Source organism: Hylobates moloch, unplaced genomic scaffold (assembly GCF_009828535.3).
Source record: "Hylobates moloch isolate HMO894 unplaced genomic scaffold, HMol_V3 SCAFFOLD_7, whole genome shotgun sequence".
Classification (NCBI taxonomy): Eukaryota; Metazoa; Chordata; class Mammalia; order Primates; family Hylobatidae; genus Hylobates; species Hylobates moloch.
Window position 1 is genome coordinate 7131179 of NW_026652282.1, and position 23827 is coordinate 7155005.

The 23827-nt window shown below is 38.9% G+C and overlaps 1 protein-coding gene across 7 annotated transcripts in view; it reads right to left on the reverse strand.

Moving 5' to 3' along the window:
- Positions 1 to 23827, reverse strand: part of MID1 (midline 1) — a 253521-nt gene that overhangs the window by 54192 nt on the left and 175502 nt on the right. For all 7 annotated transcript variants that reach the window (XM_032756556.2, XM_058441485.1, XM_032756558.2 and 4 more), the window contains exon 4: positions 3152 to 3259. In XM_032756556.2, coding sequence (XP_032612447.1) covers positions 3152 to 3259 — 108 coding nt within the window. The remainder of the gene's footprint in view (positions 1 to 3151; positions 3260 to 23827) is intronic.

Sequence of the window (23827 nt, forward strand, 5' to 3'; positions counted from 1 at the left end):
CAGGTGCCCGCCACCATGCCCGGCTAATTTTTTGTATTTTTAGTAGAGACGGGGTTTCACCGTGGTCTCGATCTCCTGACCTCGTGATCCGCCCGCCTCGGCCTCCCAAAGTGCTGGGATTACAAGCGTGAGCCACCGCGCCCGGCCAGCAATAATTTTTAACTGAAGCATGAAGCCTTCTGTAGCCCATGGCATTAAATAATGAGCCTGATTTCCATTCCCCATCCCATCTGGAGCACTTCTAGGTCCTTTCCCCAAAGCTTCAAGAACTATTTATCCACAGGAGCTGAAGCCGAAGCTACTTTGGCCTCTTCCAGACCAAATCCCAGTAGCCTGTATCCCCAGCCACAGTCATGGTTTTTCAGTTTTGTCTCATTTCTGGACTGTGGAGATGTTTATCTTGTTTTTGGTCCAGGTATATGTCTTTGCTTTTGCATTTTATTAAGTTCTTTATTACTGACATGTATTTGGGGTAGAACGAGTGCACCAAAGCATAAACTCCATGCATCACTATGGCTGGAACTTGGGGACACCTGCACTACTCTGATCTAGCTCATGAGAGAAACCCTGGTGGTGGGAAGTCCAAGCTAAGTAAGAGAAGGGAAGGCAAGCTAGCCAGCAAGTTGTGGTGGAGTGCCCTTGCAGGCTGAATAAGGACCCTCAATGCTGCCCACATCCTAATCTCAGGAATCTTTGAATATGTTACTTACATGGCAAAAGGGACTTTACAGACATGATTAAGGATTATGAGATGGGGATGTTACCCTGAATTATCCAGGTAATCCCCATGTAGTCACAAGGGTCCTTATAAGAGGAAGGCAGGAAGGCCTGTGTCAGAGAAGACGTGAGGATGGGAAGAGAGGTCAGACTGATGCAAAGAAACCATGAGCCAAAGAACGCAGGCTACCTGTAAGAGCTAGAAAAGGCAAGAAAAAATGGATGTTCCCCTAAAGCTTCCAGAAAGAAACGGCACTGCCAAAACCTTGACTGTCGATTTTGTTTAACCCAGTGAGATCGATGTTTGGATTTCCGAATTTCAGCACACTAAGATAATAAATCCGTGTTGTCTCAAGCCACCAAGTTTACGGTAATTTGTTATGGCAGCAATAAGAAACTAATAAGAGTAAAGTGCAAAGCCTCAATTAGAGAGGAAGAGGAAGTGCTTTTTTAAAAAAATTATTTATTTATTTATTTATTTTTTACTTTGAGATCTATTGCATGGCATGGTGAAAACAGCAAATAAATAATAATGTATTATACAGTTCAAAATCACTAAGCAAGTAAATTTCAAATGTTCTCACCACAAAAAAAGGCTTTGAGATGATGGATATGTTAATTAGCTTGATTTAGTTATTCCATATATCATCCATAAATTATAACATCACTTTGCATCCCATAAATGTATATAACTGTTTGTCAATTTAAAATTAAAAATGAAAATAAACTATTGAGAGCTAATCTCTGCATGCAACCACGTAAAGATAGCAAATTACCTTCTGTATGCATATGAATAATTAATTGTGACTGTACTTCAGGTGGCCATGTGTCTGAGAGCCTGGAATATTTCTAGAATTAAGGGATGTGCACCTATGATGCACGATGATGATGGAAGATGAAATATATCCTGTAAGGATTCCAGATGGACACTCAGTGCTCTTCTAAATTGGACAATTCGTATGTGGGGAAAAGTAGCTTTTCAGCACATGTGAGTCCTTGGCCAGGGAATAATTTCATGTTAATCTGTTAATCTACTATACCAGCGTCAATAACTATTTGATTTCACTATTTTTTCAGATCATTTTAATAATTTATGTGTATAAATATTTTGTAATCTATATAGACAGAGTAATCTAAAACATTGTACAATATTAGAAGTACCTGTTAAATTTTGTGGAAAACAGAGAAAACCACATACATTAGCCATGCTTATCTCTGTGTTTCACTTAAAACTTGCTAGTATGTTTTAATTATACATATTTTGTTTTAAAGTACAGCTATGAACAATAATATAGAAATATATGAATTTATTGGATCATAAATAAACACTTCTATTTTTAAAAATCCATAGAAAAATTATCCTTGGCCAGGCATAGTAGCTCGTGCCTGTCATCTCAGCATTTTAGGAGGAGGAGGCAGGTGGCTTGCTTGAGCCCAGGAGTTCGAGACCAGCCTAGGCAACATGGCGAAACCCTGTCTCTACAAAAAATATAAAAATTAGCCAGGTGTGGTGGCCCATGCCTGTAATCCCAGTTACTCGGGAGGCTAAGGCAGGAGGATTGTTTGAGCCTGGGAGGAGGCAGTTGCAGTGAGCCATGATCGTGCCACTGCACTCCAGTCTCAGTGACAGATAAAGACTGTCTCAAAAAAAAAAAAAGAAAAAAGAAAGAAAAATTATCCTTGAATGTGGCAGAGAATTGGGTAAAATTAAAAGGATCATAAGTATTTCAATAAAAACATGACTAATTTTAAAATAGAATAAACTGATGGATTATAAAGTGACCAACAGTTTGTGAATGACTTTTGAATAAATAAGAAAATGGCTATAAAGAATGTATGTCAATTTCTCTTAAAAATATAGTTTGCTGTAAAACAATAGGAAATTAAAACATAGAAACATTAGAAAAGAAGTACTACTACTATATCCGCAAAGGAGTATATGATATAGTGAAACCCCAGGGGTTTTGGGACCATGAAGTTATACCTGTATACATTTCCTCAAAAACATGGGAAAGTACTTCATAATTTCTAGAAATAAAGTCAGATTCATTTTTAATTTACATAATGCTATGCTAGTTGCTAGGATATCACAATGAATACAAAATGAACTCTGCCTCCACAGAACCCACCTTCTCATAGACAAGTGAGATAGAAAACAACGGCCATGATAGACAAGACCTTTATGCTACCTCCTGGTGCTGGGCAGTGGAGCAGCCCTTGTATCACAGGTCTTCACAGGAGACCATAGTACAAAGAAAAGGATGGAGAAAAAACTGCCAAGCAAAGGCCTTTTAACTAAGTCTTAAAGACTTAAGAGGGAATTATAGAATGTATAGAAAAAGAGGGTTCTCAACATTTCCAAAGTCCCTAGAGTGTATTAGGATTTATTTTCCCCAGGTAGACAATATGAAATCTTCTGCCCTAGAAATCATACCTTCCCTTCTTTGATCTTGGTTCCAATAATTTGTCGTCTTTGCTGAATGATCTCAATGAGAAGATCACACTCCTCTGTCAATTTGGCTTCTTGACGTGATGCATTGACCTACAGGATAAGTACAATGGTTAAGTGTTAATTTGGCCTTTGTTTTCAGTTAAGTGCTATTTTTAATGTATACTAGGATGTTTCTAGTAATCTCTGAAAAGATATTTTAAATGTTAACTCTTTGTCCGATTACGTAAGGATGGCAAATATAGGACTTACATGGCCACTTCCTAATTTGCATCCTTGGAAAACATTATTATCCAATGACCGCAGTCTTTTCTACTAAGCCAGACTCAGCTGCAGAATCTTTAACATAACATGTACATAGCCATTACCAATTAGTTGGAAAATGATGTGTCATGTGAAATATATTTGCAATTCCTGCTTTTATATTTTAAAAAAGTATCAAATTTGTCCTGTTAAACATAAAAAATGTAAGTTAAAAAAAAAACCAATATTATTCTTTTATGGAGGACAGATTACTATCAATCTCTTTTAGACAAATTTTCCATAAGCAATGTAGCAAGCCTGTATCACATTTATTTAACATTTCTCTTAAATACAAACATCAATTTTGTATCTAATCACTATAAAACATAAAAAGCACAAAAAGATGGTTCAATAGTTTATTAATCTTATGACATAATTTAAAATTATACTCCTCATATACTTCTGAAAGATCAAGGTTCTACAATGAAAGCATACCATTCATGTGGAAAGGTGGATCATTACAGAGTGACTTGTATTTGAAGTTTTTGTGACTTGTATGCAAGGGAGGCTTACAATTAGCTCATTCTTGGCAACTAGGCCTGGGAAATACTCTGCACATGCTATTTCCTCCATCTCATGACAATTCTGAAATGCTTATTCACAAACAGAAACCCAGAAACCACAGCTGTGAGAGATGGAGATAGCAGGCATGAAGTTTATTATTTTAACACAGCCGCAGGAGAAGTTGCAATGTTACAAAGAATGACAATGGCATTGATTATTCTAGCATATCTCGGGGAGGAGACATGGCCCAGTCCCTAGCCTTTTTGATTTGGAAGGCTTTAATTGGAGTAATTTCATTCTCTATGAATGAGATAAACTGGAAGTAGGGTCATGAGTTCAAGATAAAAATCCACTGATGGCTGTTCACAGAAACCATGTCCTGTTTCCAGAGGCCCAGGATTCCTTGAATTTTATTCCTGATCATTGTTCAGACACAACATAGAGACTACTCAAGACATCTTATTGAGAAGATGATGGTCATTGGCCATTTGCTGTAAACCATGAGATTATGTCCTACATCAGTTTAGCAGACAGAGTTATTTGCTAAGTTTTTGTTTAATGAACAAAGAGAAAAATTAAAAATGCATTGACTGAGAAGTACAAATGTGGAACTCAGGCTAATATTTCAAGGAGGATAATCATTAGGCTTCATTTCTCTTATTGTTATTTTTATGTCATCATTTCTACTTCCCCTTGAGGTTTCTCAAATAAATTTAGCTATTGACATATTTACTTGAAACTCACACTCAGTAAATTTCTTCTGTTTCCTTTTGACCTCAAACTGAATTTAATAACTGACTACAACTGAGTTATGAAAAGGATGGGACCATATTGATAACACGAGCACATTATGATGGAGGAAGTAAAATTTCTAGAAAGTGGCACTGACAAATTTTCTTTGCTTGACCAAACTTTAGTCTTGAACTTTCTCCTGGGCCCTTCTGTGCACTGTCTTGTAAACCAGTTTTAGCAAGAACCCTGCTGAGTTGGTTTAGCCAGAATCCTCCATCTCCATATCTGATCACTCTCAGTATCTGATTGGGTTCTTCATCCTTCACCATGCCCCAGGGGATGTCTGATCAACTTGGCCTACCTTCAGCAAGAATCCTTTTAGGTCAGTTTAACCAGACTCCCCCTTACCCCTGATGTTTCCTCTTAGTAATTTTCCATCCACTTACCATCACCCTGCTCCTTGGCTGTAAATCCCCACTGGTCCACGTGACATTAGGAGTTGAGTCCCATTCTATACTGAGGTCTCTTTCCCCTTATTACAATAGTCCTGAATAAAATCTGTTTTTATAGCTTTAACTACTGTCCAGCTCTAGTTTTTCTTTCACAGACCCCACACTTGAAAATTATCTACTAGAATAAACCCGAAGAGCTAAGTTGTACTTGAGAATACGAGGTAAATCTGATAGAATGTAAGCTCCATATGGGCAGGGATCTTCAGCTGTTGTTTTAAATAAGGTATCTATCCCAAGCACCTGGTGCCATGTCTGGCACAAAATAGGCATTCAAAAAATATTTGTCGAATAAATAAATAGGGAAAATGACCTTCCAAGAAGAGACAGGGCAAAAACGTAATGGAGCAAGTAGTTATCACTAGTAATCACTCAATATGCAGGTAATGGATTGGTTTCCAAGGACTGTGTAGACACAAAATTATGTCCTAAGGATTGTTTTATTTGAGGGGGAGGGAGGAAGGGAGTTGATTTTTTTGAGACAGGGTCTTGCTCTTGCTCTGTCACTCAGGCTGGAGTGCACTGGTGCCATCACAGCTCACTGCATCCTCGACCTCTCAGGCTCAAGCAATCCTCCCCCTTCAGTCTCCTGAGTAGCTGGGACTATAGGCATATGCCATGACTCCCGGCTAAATATTTTAAAAATGTATTTTTTTGTAGAGACGAGGTCTTGCTATATTGCCCAGGCTAGTCTCAAACTCCCGGGCTCAAGTGATCCTCCCACCTTGGCCTCTTAAAACTGCTGGGATTACAAGAGTGTGCCACAGCACCTGGCCAGGAATTGATTTTTTAAAACTGCCTTATTGGAATATTTCACATATCATAAAATTTGTCCATTTAAAATGTGCAGTTTTGTGGTTTTTCGTGTATTCACAGATGATTTCATGTGCAATCGTCATCACAATCTAAGCCTAGAACATTTTCAGTGCCCAGAAAAGAAACCCATAATGTGTGCAGTCACTCTACATTTTCCCTACCTGCCCCAGCTCCAGCCCGAGGCAACCACCGGTCTACTTTCTGTCTCTTTATGGATTTGCCTGTTCTGGACGTTTCATATAAATGGAATCAAATAATACATAATCTTTTTTGTTTGGCTCCTTTCACTTAGCATAATGTTTTCAAGGTTCATCTATGTGGTAGCATTTATCAGTACTTCATTCCTTTCTATGCCAAATAATATTTCATTGTATGAATAGGCCACTTTTTGTTTCTCTCTTAATAGATGCATACTGATGTTTCTAGTTTTTGTTCACTATAAATAATATTGATATGAACATTCATGTACAAGTTTTTGTGTGCCCATATATATTCATTTTTCTTTGATATAGGGGTAGAATTGCTGGGTCACATAACTGTGTTTAATGTTTTAAGGAACTGCCTAGCTATTGTTCAAAGTGGCTGCATTATTTTATATTCCCATCAGAAATACATGAGGGTTCCAATTTCTCCACATCCTTGTTAATGCTTGTTATTGTATGTCTTTTTAATTTTATTCATCCTAGTGGGTGTGAAGTGGTATCTCATTGTGGTTTTGACTTACATTTTCCTGATGGCTAATGATGTTGACCATCTTTTCATGAACTTACTGGACATCTGTGTATCTACGTTGGAGATATGACTATTCAGATCTTTTGCTCCTTTTGTAATTGGGTCATTGTCTTTTAATTAATAGACTGTATTATTTCTTTGCATATTCAGAATATAAGTCCCTTATCAAATATGTGATTTGCAAATATTACCTTCTGTTTTGTGGGTTATCTTTGCATTTTCTTTATGATACCCTTTAAAGCACAAAACATTTTTAAATTTTAATGAAGTTCAATTTATCTACTTTTCTATCGTTACTTGTGCTTTTGTTGTCGTACCTAAGAAACCATTGCCTATCCCAAGGTCATGGAGACTTACTGTTCTGTTTTCCTCTATAAGTTTTATATTTTATATTTAGGTCTATGAGCCATTTTGAGGTCAGTTTTGTGTATGGTGTGAGGGTAGGCTTCTAACTTTATTCTTTTGCTTATGGATAGCCAGTTGTCTCAGCACAATTTTTTGAAAGACTATTCTTTCTTTCACTGAAGTGTCTGAGAACCTTTGTCGAAAATCAATTGACCACATTGCGAGGTCCTCAAATTTTAATATTGTCACTAACATATTCCACACTTCAAGCTCTTCTGGCTTTGACTAAGTTCAGTGAGAACCCACTGCTAATTCTAGAGTAGGGGCTGTGAAATGAACTGTGGTGTGTAACATACCCACATGGTGACATTAGGAAAATCTTAGGCTATCTCCATTTGTGAGTTTTCCTATTTTGTAAAATGAGCTGAATAATATCTGCTGTCTCAGCCATGTGGAATTATTGTGGTGAATACATGAAATAATATACGAAGAAACACCTAAACTTATGAAGCCATTGACAAATCTGAGGTACTGTTGTCTGCATTGAGAAGGGATTTTGTAAACAGATTATGATTTAGTTTAGGGTCCATTCACTCTCACAATCATTGGGAGTTGAGTTACCGCATGGTAGAAAAAGTATCCCAGTTGCCATTGTAATATGGGGCTCAATTTAATCCAAATTTTGACTATTTGATTTACAGAATGGATAGGTTTGCTTTACCAAAAAAGTGGGCTGAAATCTTCTTTGTTGAGGCAAACGTGTTTTGAGAAAACTGATATCACAATCACCATCACCCCAAAATGTAAATTCCTAGAAATTTGGGAATAGGATCTATTCATTTTAGGCCAAGTATTTTTCCTAGATCTTTCAGAGAATACAGATGTAGCTTTCCTTTTGAAAGCAGGGAAGTTGAATCTTGTTTTCTACTTTGATGAATTTCCAAATTCTTGTAACTCTAGTATTCTTATATTCCAAAAGATACAATAAAACAAGTTAAATACTATTCTATATTTCAAAAATTTTTCTACTACAATGAAGTTTTCCACAGTTTTGCTGTTTCATGTGTCACTTAAACAAAGAATTAACGATTTGATTGGACTTTCTCATTAATTTCTATCAGTTCAAATATAGCAGGGTTTATTGGTTACTTGCAGTTATGTTCTGGTGTTTCTAGTTCCCAGGTTTGGTTTGGAAGCTAGCAGCTCCTGGTTATGATTTTTGCTTTCATCTCTGATTCACATCTTTTGATTCAGAAATCATTGTGGCTGATGGAAGTGCTCTGAGGGCCAATCTAAGGATGCAGAAAACAAGTTCAAACTCTTCTCTCCAGTACTCACACTTCCACTTTTGTGCCATCTGTCTCCTCCTTGGCCCCTAAACTAAGGGCAAGAGTGAGATGAAGATAATTAGGAATGATGTCCAGTGGTGGATAATTACTGTCTCCTGCCTTTGGACCACACTGGAAATGGGGCACTTGACTTCTCAGGACGAAATACAGCTTAAAATTAGGCCTTCCTGGCCGGGCGCGGTGGCTCATGCCTGTAATCCCAGCACTTTGGGAGGCCGAGGCCGGAGAATCGCTTGAACCCAGGAGTCGGAGGTTACAGTGAGCCGAGATCTCAGGCCAGGCTCCTCAATACTATGGTTTTTTCTCACCTCAAGTACACTCATGAGCAAATATCACATTAGCCCACCAGTATGAGAAACTCAGTCACTTTCACCTCATCTCATTTTTGGCCTCACCCATCTGCTCAGCACATACCTTCTCTACATCTAGAGTCACAGTTTTCTTTCGCATCTTGAAATGCATCTTCTCCCCATCAGTCTTGCCTGTAGGGAGTTGCTGACCCATTTTCTCCTATTCCTAGGGTAATATTGCTGCTTCTCTCTGACAACGACTTTCTGATCCTTTACAGTCTGATGAAAGAGATATTACAAAATTGAATAATGATGTGAACGTAGAAGCAAAACAATCATATCTGGCCTGCCTAGTCCTGAGACGGAATTCAGCATTGAGGGTCACTCGGCTTCATTAATGCTCATATCTGGCACCAGTAATCAGTTGCCGTCCCATGTAAGTTGCAACTGGGTGCGCGGTTTACCTTCCCTTTCTAGAAATGCAGTTACGCGTAATCATTCCCCGGATTAGTTAATGATGACATAAATGGATTAGCCATTTTCTCGAGAGCACTTGGTTAGCAACGCCCAAAGTCTCCCTGCTACGTTTTATGGTGTAATAGTGTTACAGTGTTTTGAGGAATGGGTGGGGTAAAGAGGACAATTATTTTTTTCCTTGTCATATATGTATAAACATTAAAGGGATTTAGTTACATACATATACTAGAAATTGGACTAGGTGTCTGTGAAATGTTCTTTAGCAGTCTGTAAGTGGTTTTTAAGTATTATTTCTAAAAACTGGCTCTTTTAATTTGATTTGTATTCAACTACAAAATGAGATGTTCAGTGCAGAGTATAAACATCATTAGATTTCAGACATGTGTGGGCTTAAAATCTTTAGAAATATTTGGAACTCTTAGGATGGAGCATCAGTGAAGGAAAAAAAATATCTGGCCAGTTCTCACAGGTGAAATTGAACTAGCACGCATTTTAGAAACCCTCATTTTCTCATTTTGCAGTGCTTTATTGAAATAAGTTAGCCATCCATAGACTTTCAGAATACAGCCTTATAATTCCTCTTGTGAAAATGACACACTGACTTGATATATCCCTTCTTATTCGTACACAGACGGAAACACTGAAGTAAGCCTGGGACAGGATAACCCCAATGTGTTGGAGACAGGATATTCTATTTCTGGGTGTTGAGAAGAGGGTTGCTGCATTGCACAAATCCAGAGGCTACTATTCACTTTGAATTCCGCAAGAATGGTAGACCCCTTGAGTTGTGCCTCTCTCACCCTGGCCCACCATTACTGCACTCTTGAAACTGCACCATCAAACCGTGACCCCTTTAGTTTAAGATTCTGAACCTTGCCATCTTTGAAACCATTACCAAGGAGTTGGGAGTTTAAAAGACAAATGTCTACTTTACAAGTTTGCCTAGATTCGGCCTCACGGCAAAAACGAAAGCTGTTTCATGCCACAGTGAATAAATGTGACCTTCCATTCCAAGGTCACAAATTAAGGTGACCTTAAGAAAGGCTGAAACATTTTTATACATGATGCTAGGTTGACGTTCTTGTTATTGTTTAGACTCAAAAGGACTTTTCTCTATAACTATGTAATTTTGAGTCTGCATCCAAATTTGAAGGGGTTAGTGATACTACATAATGTGGCATAACCATCCCATCTCACTCCAAAGGAAAAACATTGGAGGAGTTAATTCCAATTTGCCCAAGGCCGAAGCAACTGAAACACAACAGAACTTTATATAAGCTGATATTTGGCCTGTGGATGAGGGTACAGGGAGAAAATTGTATGCAAGTGGGCTCTACACCCCGCTGTGTACCACTGACCAGGTGCAAAAAGAAATATGATGATATGAGGGTGCTTTGGGTTTTATTGCCAAAGACAGCTGTGATGAACATTCCAGACTCTGGGGCAAAAGTTAGACAGAGCTGCCAGAGGAACAATGAAAGGGATTCTAATACTTCAGTCTGTATATAAAACTGAGCCAAGGAGAATTGAGTAACAGCAGACAATATTACTGTAATTGATATGTTTATATGTAATCTTCACCCTGAAACTCTTTCACACCAAATACTTGTGGACCTGGCTCAAGTGAATGAGAGAGAGAGAGAATGGCCTGGCTTCTGAGGGCTCTGTCTTTGGAGGACAAACCAGAGTACAGGACAGTATTTTTAATGTTTAATGTGTTAATTTAACATTTTTGATCAAACCTTTTTAAACTCCAAGAAAGGCTTTTCAGAAAAATTAAAAATGGAATCCTTTCATAAAGTGTTTTTGGTGGGAAGTAATAGTAGTGATATAGTGATACAACTAGAAGCTACATGTAATCCAGGCTTTAGCATAGTGACATGGTGGAAAATTATTTGGACCAGAGGAGATCAATTCTACATATTGATTATCCAGACAGGAATGTGCTATGGGACTAAAAAAATAGCTCCGAGGAACCTCATGATAAATCCTCTTTTCTTGAGGTTTCTAAGATTATGAAGCTTGAGTGCTGGACAAGGTAGCAAGACACCATCAAAAATGGCAACATACTGTGGTGAGTAGAGCAATTAAATTCTTCCTTATAAATGAAACACAACTGTAATAAGGCAATAAAACTGCCTAGCAAAAAATGCCATTGCTAATGCCTAAAACGTTGAAACTTCACATAAAGGAGTTTTACTTCCAACAGTAGCATACAGAACGTGGCCATTCACGATGTTGTTGATGTCGCTGTTAGTTTTTCAGTAAAGCAAAATCTTCAAACAGGTAAAATAATTTAGAGGGAGCAAGGGCTGATGGAGGCAGTGGCTTGGGGCTCAGGGACTTGAGGAAGTCTTCCTGGGATGGAAACACCAGGTTTTTATTGCTTACTAGTTGTATGTTATTGGGCATTTACTTCAACTATCTACATCTCAAGTTCCCTACCTGCATAATGAGGAAAATAACATTTGTTACCTGGCAGACCAGGTGCGATGCTGCTAAACATCCTACAACACATAAGACAGCCCCCACAACAGTGAAAGGTCCATCCCCAAATCCCACTAGTGTCAAGATTGAGAACCCCTGGGTTAGACTGTGGTGAGAACTAAATGAGTGAATGCATGAAAAGCCCTTGACAGATGCTTGCCATGTAGTAATTACTACATAAATGTGAACGATCACTATTGCTAACAAACTCTTTTTATCTGGAATGTCCATAGAGAATTAAAACGAGAGGTTCTAGGACCAGTCGGCCTGTGCTGGTTACCTGAGGACTTTCTAGCATGAATCAAAACTTTGATGCATCTACATCATCAAAATAACAGCTTTGGTAGCTGTAACATGAGGCTTAACTCCAGAATTTTTGAAGCTACTTTTAAATCCCAACTGGGTTCCTTGAAGGCTGCTTCCTGATGCAATTGGATGGGGGAAGAAGAAGGGTAGAGAACATTCTTCTGTGGTACAGAGCAGGAGTTGGGAAACTTTTTTTTTTTTTTTTTTGTAAAAGCCTAGATAGTAATTATTTTAGCATTGTGGGCCAGACGGTCTCTGTTGCAGCTACTCAACTCTGCTGTTGTAGTGTGAAAGCAGCCATAGACAATATGGATGCAAATGGACGTGGCTGTGTTCCAATAAAACTTTACTTACAAAATAGTCAGATTTAGCATGAGCGTCACAGTTTGCTGACCTCTGGCATAAAGGAAAAATCATGGACTTTATATTCAAAGGACTGCAGGTATGAAAAATATGTTGAATTTCTGTGAGAATATTTCCTCATTTGCATACTTTTGATGAAAATATCTGTAAACAATCTGGTACATAGTAGATGCTCAATAAATATTAGTTTTCTTCTTTTAAGGCATGAATAGCTACAAGTACTGAATTAATGGAATTTCAATTTGAAAATGACAACATACTTGCGGTATGGTTTTTACTTTCCCCATGATGTCCTGCTGACTTCTGTCACAATTATAATAAATGTTACTCCTTCTGTAATGTTTTTCCTAGGCTATACTCAACTGACTTCAATCTTATATTCTTGGCATCAATATCACAGCCTTTTCTTTTTGTGTTTAATGGTAACTTTGTTAGAAGCAGTTCCAAAATGAAGAAGCAGAATGGAAGGGGTTGCTCATAATTCATTGAAAAACAATAAACTCCTCCCTTCCTTTCTCTTATTAATTACACACTTTATAAAACAAATGCTTCACACCCTTCCGTTTGGGCTGGGCACACTGAATGAAAAGAAATCTACTTAACCTGCCATGGGTGTTTGTCTCTATCACGTCTTTTTTGTAAAGTTTCTGAAAAGTAGCGATATCTATTAAATAATTTTCAACAAATGTGTTTGGCATTTGACATTGTGGTCAGAGGGTAAACAATAACTTTTAGCAGATGACCATTAATGGGGTGCCAGGAAAGATGGAGGTGACGTGTTTCAGGGAAGGGAAGTTATTTCTAATGGAAAGAGGAAACCTCTACTCTATGACTTTACCTTAATCACTTTCAATCTTACATGTTATTTCTCGTTAAGTGACATTCCTTTTAGTTGTTGTGCCATGATTCCTGAAAAGTGAAGTACTGGAAAAATACTGAGTTGGACCCCTTTTCGGGCTTCAGTTACTCAGGTATAGAAGCCATCTGCTCCTGCAAAGTTCTGGAAAACGAAGATTGGGTTTCTGCTCTTTGGTATTCCGTACAGTGAGTGAAGTACACATGATGACATCACTGATAGAACTTAACTGGGAGGTGCAACTGGAAAATGTTAAGCTTTGTTCTGCCTTCATGATGCACCCACAAGTGATATCTATGAAATATCTTGCCCTGTTGTTGTCGTTCTAGAATATCAGGAGAAGTGAGTAGATTGATTTTTAAATATCTTTGATGTCCAGTGATTCATATGTACGTTTATTCAAATACAATGAAAGAGACTTGAGTTTAGAGAAACTGAACATGTGAGCTATAGCCATGACTAGAAAAAGAGACTTGTGCTATCATTTCATTTTAGACATGGTTGGCAGTTGTATCCTCCCCGAGAAGGATATGAGACAAGAATGGATGGTCAAATTGTTTCCAGAAAACACCAGTACCAGGTAGGAAGTGAAACAGGGACAACTATGAAGCCAGTAAAGTGTGACTTACCAAGACCACCTTGGGCAACTGGAGAGTAATCCCATTGGGCAATTCTGGGAAACAGTACAGAACATTCCAGCTAATAAGGAAGAAGCAGAGTATTTATGTAACATCTCCCATCAGGAGCTGGTTGAAAGCTGTTGGGGGAAGGTAGGCATTAACTTCCCTTTGGAATTAGTTGGTCCTGGGAGGGGCAGAAAAAGCTCCCAGGCCAAGGAGATAGGACCTGTGAGTGCTATATGGGTATGGCCTTGACAGCTGTAGGCAGGAGCGCTTACACTAGAGGAGACTACAATATAACCATTTTGAGCTCTCATGGAGAACAGAGAGAGCTGGCATCACAGTCATCCAATTTTTCAGTTCCAATGACTTATGACTAACTGTGGGGCTAAACAGAATTTGCATCGGACAGTGCTTTCTGTACTAGCCTTGGTCATTCCTGACTTCAGGGCCACAATCTACCTACAAGCATTCATTTGCAACTGACTGTAAGTGGGTCTAAGTTTGAGCAACGGTAGGCAAAGTTCCCTGAAAAAGAAAACACATGACATCTAGCGTGTCAGACTAAAATGTATATTTCCTTATCTAGTGAGCCCTAACGTCCATCATTTCAACTCATTGTGAAATTATTATTGTCTTTCTGGAACAATGGTTTGAGAACTTGAAGCCTCTGCGGTAAACTTGACTTTTTTAAAACTTGAGTTAAGGATTATTTGGAGAAGTGTCCCTCTCTCTCCCCCCCCCCTTTTTTGCCCCCCCCCCCCCCCCCCCCCCGCCCCCATCTCTCGCTCTTTATACATTATCATTAAGGTCAACTATATTTCTATAAACAAACCTGACAGATGTTGCCATCTAACCTTCCTACCTGGGAAACAGAATGGTCTGTTGAGGTTTGTCAGGATCGGGGTCGGGGTTGTGGGAAGGGAGAGGGCAGCCTGCCAGGTAATGGAAACACTGCTTGCTTTAATTTTATTGCCAAGAACAAAGCCTTCTTACTGTTTAACAGAACCCTTCAAGGCAGGCCTCATTGGCATAGTTCTAATTTTTTCGAGACCACAAACAAGAGGAATTCTTTAGGGCCACTTCATGAAAAGCAGAAGGAAAAAATAGTTTATTCCGCAAAAATTAAAGCAATCCTTTGTTTCAGTAGCCAGTGCCTGATTTCAGGTTGGCATCTGTATGTGTCCTCTCTACAGGGGCATTTGTTGGCATTGTTTGCATGGGCACCCACTCTTTCATTCAGATTAATTGGAGGTTATGCCCAACATATGAAAGAACTGGACAGAAACCATCTTTTTCTGGCATATCATCCCTTTGGCATCAATACTTTCAGATAATATGCTAAAAGAAGAAATGTTTTGCATCAAAAACAAAGAAGCAAACACTCTCCTCTGGCAAAACCTATTTATAAAACTGGGAACCACACACATCTTCATTCAGCGCTTATTTTGATTCTGCCAGCAAACTAAACCTTCTATGCAGTCCTTGCTTCTCAGCAGCAAGTTTTACTTCTCTCTCCATTTAAAGTATAGGTGACCAAAGTTTCTGGTTTCCAGAGATCTTTGCAACAGTGTTAGTAGCTAAGGAATGAAAGTGAGAGGAGATGAGGTCATTCTTGTTATTCCATGAATGAGGAAGATGCTATCACTGTACAGGGATCATCCATGAAGCAAATCTTAGGGATTTGTTGAGTGCCCACAATGTGCAAAGCACCATGCTAAGACCTGTGGTAGAAACAGAACTTGGCCTGCTAGAAAGAATGACTTTACTAGAGAACAAGCAGCAAACATGCCAAGTGCACACATAATTAACTGCTAAACCATGGGCTACAGAAGTTCTACAGCTGTGTGGTCCAATATGGCCACCACTAGCCACTTGTGGTTTTGAGCACTTGAAATATGGTTAGTCTGAATTGAGATGTGCTGTGAATATGAAATGCATACATTAATCATTTTTACATTGATTACATGTTGACATGATAACATTTTAAATATATTGGGTCAAATAAAATGTATTAGTACAATTAATTTTACCTGATTATTTTTACTTAAAAAATGTGATTACTTGAAAATTTTTCAATTACATATGTGGCTCACATTACACAGTACTTTGATTGGATGATGTGACTCTAGAGAGTTTGAGAAATGAGGCAATTACTGTGTGAGTAGCTGAGGAAGGTTTCATGCCAAATATGAAGGAGGAACTGGTCTTTGGAGATCAGAGTAGGCAAGACAGAGTTAGGAAACCCAGGGGTGAGGAAGATGAGAAAAGGCATCAGGGAAGAGAGGCAAAAGAACATTTTTGCAAGACAGAGGAAATTAAAATTCTATTTCAACAACATGCAGGGTACGGTGGGCATGCATCTTGAACTGGTTATCTGGGAATGGGGAGACAGAAATACTGAAGCCAGTTATAGCTTACTGTCCCTTGTGAAAAGGCTTTTGGGGGCCATTTGCAGAGAGCTAGCCATGACTGAGCTCCCATAGAGTCTGGCTAAAACAAAACAGCAAATTGAGGAGTTTAACTTGGGAGTGGGGAGTTCTTCCTTGACCCCCACCTTTTTCTGATTGACTCCCTTTGTATCCTGGTCTTAGTAGGCCTATCAGCATTGATCTTTAAAGCTATCCATGCTTACTTGCTTTCCTGGAGTTTTCTTCTGAAATGGTAGTGGGGCTGGTAAAAGTTACAATGGCAGTAGAAGGGCAGGCAGGAAGGACATTGGAGAGCTGTACAATAGGGGCTTTGACAAAAGGACAGTGAAGAGCAAAGCTAATCTGATCTGGAAGAGAAAAGGAAAGATCACAGCATTTAGATGCCTTTTGGTTGCTAATTTTGAAGTTGTGAGTTTGTGAGTGTGTGTGTGTGTGTTTGGGAATCATGAGAGACTGATACTGAAAATGTTTTCCTGTTAAGTCATTTTCAGACCTAGGTTGATTAGCCATCTTACATGTGTGGAATTATTATTTATAAGTGTTTTCCCAAGCCTGATTCAAAGTGACTATCTAACTATTTTTTTCTTTTGCAAACCAGAAAAGGTAGAGAAGGTATCCTAGAGAATAAAAGGAAAGGTACAGGTTTATAATAAGGGGGAAGGAAAGACCCACCTTGATCTCTATTCAGGGCTCAGCAACACCCCTGATGGACAGCTCTCCCATTTTTGACTTCCCTTTGTCAACTCCATCCTCTTAGCCCTACCTGGGTGGCAGAGCCCTCAGGCTGGGAGGGAGCTCCTTGTGTGCACTAGCATTACTGATCCTCCAGAGATTTGTGGCTACTGAGGTTTGCTGTCATAGAAACACTGTCCTGTGTACAGTCTTCTCAAGAAGGGTCCTTTTTGCCCTTCAAGGTGTGAGCTTATCGGACATGCTGATCTATGCAAATGAGCTAGTGCTACAAGGAGGACAGAAGGATGATGTAGTTGGCCTCTAGAGGTGTTCCATTCACTCATCAATAGTCAAGTGCTGCATGCTAAATGCAGCATACTAGGAAGACTGTCCTATTTCCCCAGGAGTCCAACCAACTAGGAGAAGGAATAGACACAGACTTACAGACCATCAAGATTTTTGTTCAAGAACTGCATCTATGTCAACAATTCACTATGTAATTTCCCTTAAGCTTTTAAGTTCAAATTATGATTTCATTATTCTATTCATACATCTAATAAATTTTACGAAACCAAGAATAATCACTCTCGGGGGTCCTTGAATCAATGTTTGATTAACTCAAGTTGAATAGACTCAACTCCATTAAACAATCAATTCTGTCTATAAATTAGCTGATTAAGTTCCTACACACATATTTTTAAATTGCGGTAAAATTTACATGCAAGGAAATGCATAGATCTTAAGGGACAGTTTAATGGATTTTGATAACCAACAGCTCAATCAAGAGGTAAAACATTTCTATCACCCTAGAAAGTACCCTCGAGCCCCTCTTCAGGTCAATCCTCACCCCTATGAGGAATCATTGTTCAGATTACTCCTGTAACACTTTAAACTGCATTTATCAATTTAACACATTCGATTTACTTTATAAGCACTTCAAATGCCTACCAGGATAAAATTAAAACCCTAACACATTATACCTTCCCAAGTCCTTAAGTAGCTCTTATAAATCTAAAAAACTAAACTTAAAAAATATGCTGAAACCCGGGCCGGGCATGGTGGCTCATGCCTGTAATCCCAGCACTTTGGGAGGCCAAGGTGGGCAGATCACGAGGTCAGGAGATCGAGACCATCCTGGCCAACTTGGGGAAGTCCTGGTCTCTACTAAAAATGCAAAAACTAGCTGGGCATGGGGGCGCACACTTGTAATCGCAGCTACTTGGGAGGCTGAAACAGGAGAATCGCTTGAACCCGGGAGGCGGAGGTTGCAGTGAGCCAAGATCGCGCCACTGCACTCCAGCCTGGCAACAGAGCCAGACTCTGTCTCCAAAAAAAAAAAAAAAACAAAAAAAAAACCTAAGGTTTTTTGAACATTGCAATATCGCTTTGAAACCTAAACTATCTTACAGATCCAACTTAAAATAACAGTTCTAAAAGAAATTACATGTTAGGCTGGGCGTGGTCGCTCATGCCTGTAATCCCAGCACTTTGGGAGGCCAAGGCGGGCAGATCACTTGAGGTCAGGAGTTCGTGACCAGGCTGGCCAACATGGTGAAACCCCATCTCTACTAAAAATACAAAAATTAAGCTGGGCATGGTGGTGGGCGCCTGTGATCTCAGCCACTCAGGAGGCTGAGACAGGAGAATCACTTGAACCCCAGGAGGTAGAGGCTGCAGTGAGCTGAGATGACACCAGTGCACTCCAGCCTGGGTGACAGAGCAAGACTCCATCTCAAAAAAAAAAAAAAAAATTACGTTTCAAATTAGCATTTCAAAGCAAATCTGTCAAATTTCTGTAATATGTCATATTATCTTAAATGCTACGAACTATTAACATACAAATATTTCAGTCCCAAGTTGTAATATATACATTTTTTTAAGTTCAGGGTCTCTGTCTCTGTCACTCAGGCTGGAGTCCAGTGGTACAATCATAGATCATTGTAACCTCCAACTTCTTCTGGGTTCCAGTGATCCTCCTGCTTCAGACTCCTGAGTAGCCAGGACTACAGGCGAGAACCTCCACTCACAGTTGGTTAATTAATTAATTAATTAATTAGTAGAGACAGGGTCTTGTTATGTTGCCCAGGTTGGTTCCAAACTCTTGGCCTCAAACAATCCTCCCACCTTGGCCTCCTAAAGTGCTGGGATTACAGGTGTGAGTCACTGTACCCAGCCATAACCCAAAATATTGATTTTATGCTACCGGTTGAGTATCCCTTATCCTAAATGCTTAGAACCAGAAGTGTTTTGGATTTTGGAATATTTGCACATACATAATGAGATATCTTGGGGATAGGACCCAAGTCTGACCACTAAATTCACTTACGTTCCACATACACCTTATACACATAAGCTGGAAGGTAATTTTATGCAATATTTTCAATAATTTTGTGCATGAAACAAAGTTTGTGTTAAGTACTTGTGTGTGGAATTTTCCTCTTCTAGCGTCATGTCAGTGCTGAAAAAGTTGTGGATTTTAGAGCATTTCGGATTTTGGATTTTCAAATTAGGGTGGCTCAGCCAGTATTATTTAGTTCTTCTCTATATAAATCTTCTCTTTATACACGAATCTCAAACTTCCCGGGAAGGAGGGAAAAAAGGAATTTACTTATTTACTAAAGGAAACAAATTTATCATCTCAAAGAAGTTGAGGTTAGAGGGTCAATGGTTAATAATAAAAGATTTTAGAACGTTCATAAGACCTGAAGACTCACTGATTGTACTGGCACTGCAGATGTACACTTGCTGAGCCTTTGTTATGGTGGGTTTAACAGGGTTTCCAATTACCTATCTGATAAGATGTTTCTTGTAATGAGAATTCCCCTGGGAATCTAACTTTCTAATCACCTGGTTTGGGTTCAGTAACCACTCCAGTTACTTATTACTTGGTTAAATTCAACCCATTTCTTTTTTTTTTTTAGACAGAGTCTTGCTGTGTCGCCCAGGCTGGAGTGCAGTGGCGTGATCTCAGCTCACTGCAGCCTCCACCTCCCGGGTTCAAGCAATTCTCCTGCCTCAGCCTCCTGAGTAGCTGAGATTACAGGCGCCTGCCACCGTGCCCAGCTAATTTTTTTGTATTTTTAGTAGAGACGGGGTTTCACCATGTTGGTCAGGCTGGTCTGGAAACCCTGACCTCGTGATCCACCCGCCTTGGCCTCCCAAAGTGCTGGGATTATAGGCGTGAGCCACCGTGGCCGGCCTCAACCCATTTCTTTACTGGCTGATTCTTGTTATATCTGGCTTCAGGCCATGTATCTATAGTTATATGAATGATGTTTACGTCAAAAGACTATTGGGATAATTAAATAAGGAAGTGACAGTAAGAGCTGGTCAGTGGTCATAATTGCTTGTAGTGCATATCTACATAAGTCCTATCACTTTTTCTTTCTTTACACTACAGTCTGTATGTTGCTGTGAAACTGGAACAGACCTATGCAATAATGCTCCCCTTCCAACATCTGCAAAGATGGACAAGGCACCACCTTCTCAATCCTATGGAAATTGACAGAAGGCTTCCTTGAATGAACTTATCACATCTCAATACCAAGCTTGCCTTGTCAGAGAATTAGACCACTATGATAGTTTTCATGACTTTACATACATGAACTTGATGTTATATCTAGTGAAAATACTTTTAAAAGCATAGTAAAAGCTCTATCATAAATTCCTAGGCCAAGAAGTTACCTCACTTGGTTGTAAAAATCTTTATTTGTGTTGCTCCTCACTGAGCGCCTTGTACATTCCATGGTAGCCTCGGGCGTTTTAAATAGCTGAATTTAAAATTTCATATTTCTATTTCAAACAAAAATAACCAGTACTACAACTGTCTCCTTGTTAACGGACATTTTATATGCATGACTCAATTATTTTGCTGTGGAATTTCAAAATTAGAACAAAGCTCTTCATTTTTTCCTACAACATTTAATTTAGCAAATTAAAAATAGAAGTCAACGGAATCAGGTAAAAAATGATATGTCCGGCTTCTTTCATAATCTGTAATTATTTTATACACAGAGATAATTTCAGCTTGATTGTCATTAGAAGACAATTTTATGTTCATTTATTGAGAAAAATAATTTAAACTAGATATTAGACCCAGGAGTAAAAGGTTGGTTCAGTAACAAAATGGTGGATTGATTGTTAGGATTATTCTTGTTTCTGAATGTCATGAATGGGAGCAATAAGGGAACCAAACCTTTTACTTGAGAGTTACCTTCTCACCTGCAATCATTCCATTCCCCTCTGACTCTTTCACCTGAAACCAACCAGCTAAGACCATCTCATATAAAAGTTGAGTTAGAACTAAAGATGGCCATTTTATTTTATTTTATTTTATGAGACAGAGTCTGGATCTCTTGCCCAGGCTGGAGTGCAATGGCGTGATCTCAGCTCACTGCAACCTCTGCCTCCCAGGTTCAAGTGATTCTCCTGCCTCAGCCTCTCGAGTAGCTGGGATTACAGGCGCCTGCCACCGTACCCAGCTAATTTTTGTATTTTAAATAGAGATGGGGGTTTTACCATGTTGGCCAGGCTGGTCTCGAACTCCTGACCTCAGGTGATCCACCCACCTTGGCCTCCCAAAGTGCTGGGATTACAGGCGTGAGCCACTGTGCCTGGCCAACAATGGCTATTTTAAAAAATGTATCACAACCTGTTCCTATTATTTTTTATATCATGCCAGAAACATCTCTGCTGCTTTAGTCAATCACGCATGTAAATATTTTCAGGCAAAGAAGGTTGTGTGTGGAATACTGTAATGGAGACAGGATAAGGAATTCTTGTATTGTGTGGAGGGAGCACAATAAGATATATCAGAAAAAAGCACACTTTGTCTCTAACTTCCTAATGCTCAGCCTTTGGGCCTTCAATTAAGGCCTATCACTTCACATTTAGGTATTAACCTTGGAAATCTGCACTACCAAATTCAAACATTAGAGGGTTTGTCTTCAGAGGCACGTACAAGTGTTCATACTCCAATGTGAACCACTAGGTAGGATTCTGTATATGATGCAATAGGTCATACCACCCAAACTAGAAAGATTAGCAGATGATGAAAGGTTTGGATAATGTTTTATATAAAGTTTCAAAACTGAAACTTGGGAATGTCATTCTAAAAGTAATACCAGCTTACTAAGCCTTATATTCATTTATTCATAAGATTAATCTCATTCCAAAATACTCAAAGATTTTTGCTATCTTCTCATTACTCCTCATGAATATGCCCAAGAAAGAAACAGGATCCAATGCCTGTTATGAATCCAATTTTTCTAAGTCAAGGGCACTGAATCCAAAGGGAGACATTCAAATATGTGTTAGATACTTTAATAATTAAATTTAACCTCTACCAAGAAAAACTACATTTGCTTCATGAGTTGTCAGTTTTAGTAAACTTGGTAGAGTAAACTATTTCAACTGTTTTACTATTGCATATGAATAGACATTATTCATATGCAATAGTAAAAAAAAATCTTCTCTAGAGATGATAAATTTCTGTGCAGACCAACAGTTCTTTTCTCCTTTGTCATGGGAATCCTAAGACGTGAACTTGGGAAATCAACCATTATTATAGTGGCTCGTCATAATCCAGTTTCTGAAAGCCACCATATTTGCACTATCACATTATCATAATTCTAGAGCCTATTACATGGAGAGCCAGAGCTGACTGTGGGTTGTATGATGTGGTTTAATGAGGCCCAGAATCTGACTCTAATTATACCTTGAAAGCGTTCTCACAGGGGGTCAGATCGGGTGGGAATCTGACCCTCATCTGCAAGTGAAAATGGATTATAACTTTGGACATTCATGTCGGCCCCCAGCAGGATATACTTCATCCAAGATCAGACACACGTTCACAAGACACAAATAGCTTGTTTGGTGTTTGCATGCTGGTCTTCATCCAATGACTCCGGATGAAGCCATTGCCAAGTTTTCTACGGAAGAGAATGCTTTGGCATTACAAAACTGCACAACAAAATTAAACAAATGGTTCATCTTTCTTTTTAATCCAATGATTTTTCATTATTTCAAAGTTTACAAATGAATGCTTTTAGGGCTTGGTGAATTACTGGAAAAGTCTTCTACAGACTCCCATCTGTTTTGCCAAGTGATTTTCTACAATTTCTTACAAGGTACATATCACCCAAGTAACACCTCACTCTCATCCTTTTCAATTTACGAAACTCATCATCTGAGCAGAAATCTAATTAAACAGCCTTAATTCCTTCACAAGAACCTTGTCACTTTACATGACAACTAGCACTGGAGAAACTCAGAGAAAGCCGTATGAGAGCAAACTTTCCATTAAAATAAAACAACAACAAAAATAGATTAAAAACTTAGTGAGAAAAATAATGGCAAAAAGAATTTTAAGAAGTGATTACAAACAAGGCAAGATAAACCAAAGGGGCCAATGCTGGAACTTTGAAGGGAATGTTGGATTAGAAAATGCCCTTCTAGGATGACCTTGGGCAAGAATGGTAAGGACTGCTGAGCCTTTATCCTCTTGAAACCATTATGGCAATTGGCCACCCTTTCCCAGTTGTTCTTGGCCATCATCTTTAGAGTCACAGTCACCTATCATTCCCAAAATGAACATCTATTAAGTGTCAAGGTGTTGTATTTGCTGTAAAAGAACTTGATTATCAGAATGTGCAGAAAATTTGGTACATATCAGTGATTCCAAGTGTTTGCTTAGCTAATAAACTATGTCTTCTGATTTTTCAAAGAAAATGGGAAGAGGAATGTGATGAAGAGATACAGTCCTTATCTGACCCAGAAAAGTTAAGTTCTGCAGGTGACCCAAATTTTGACCATTTCTCATAAGCTTGTCTTTCACTACATGTATAATTAACTCCAAACTTGTCTAGTG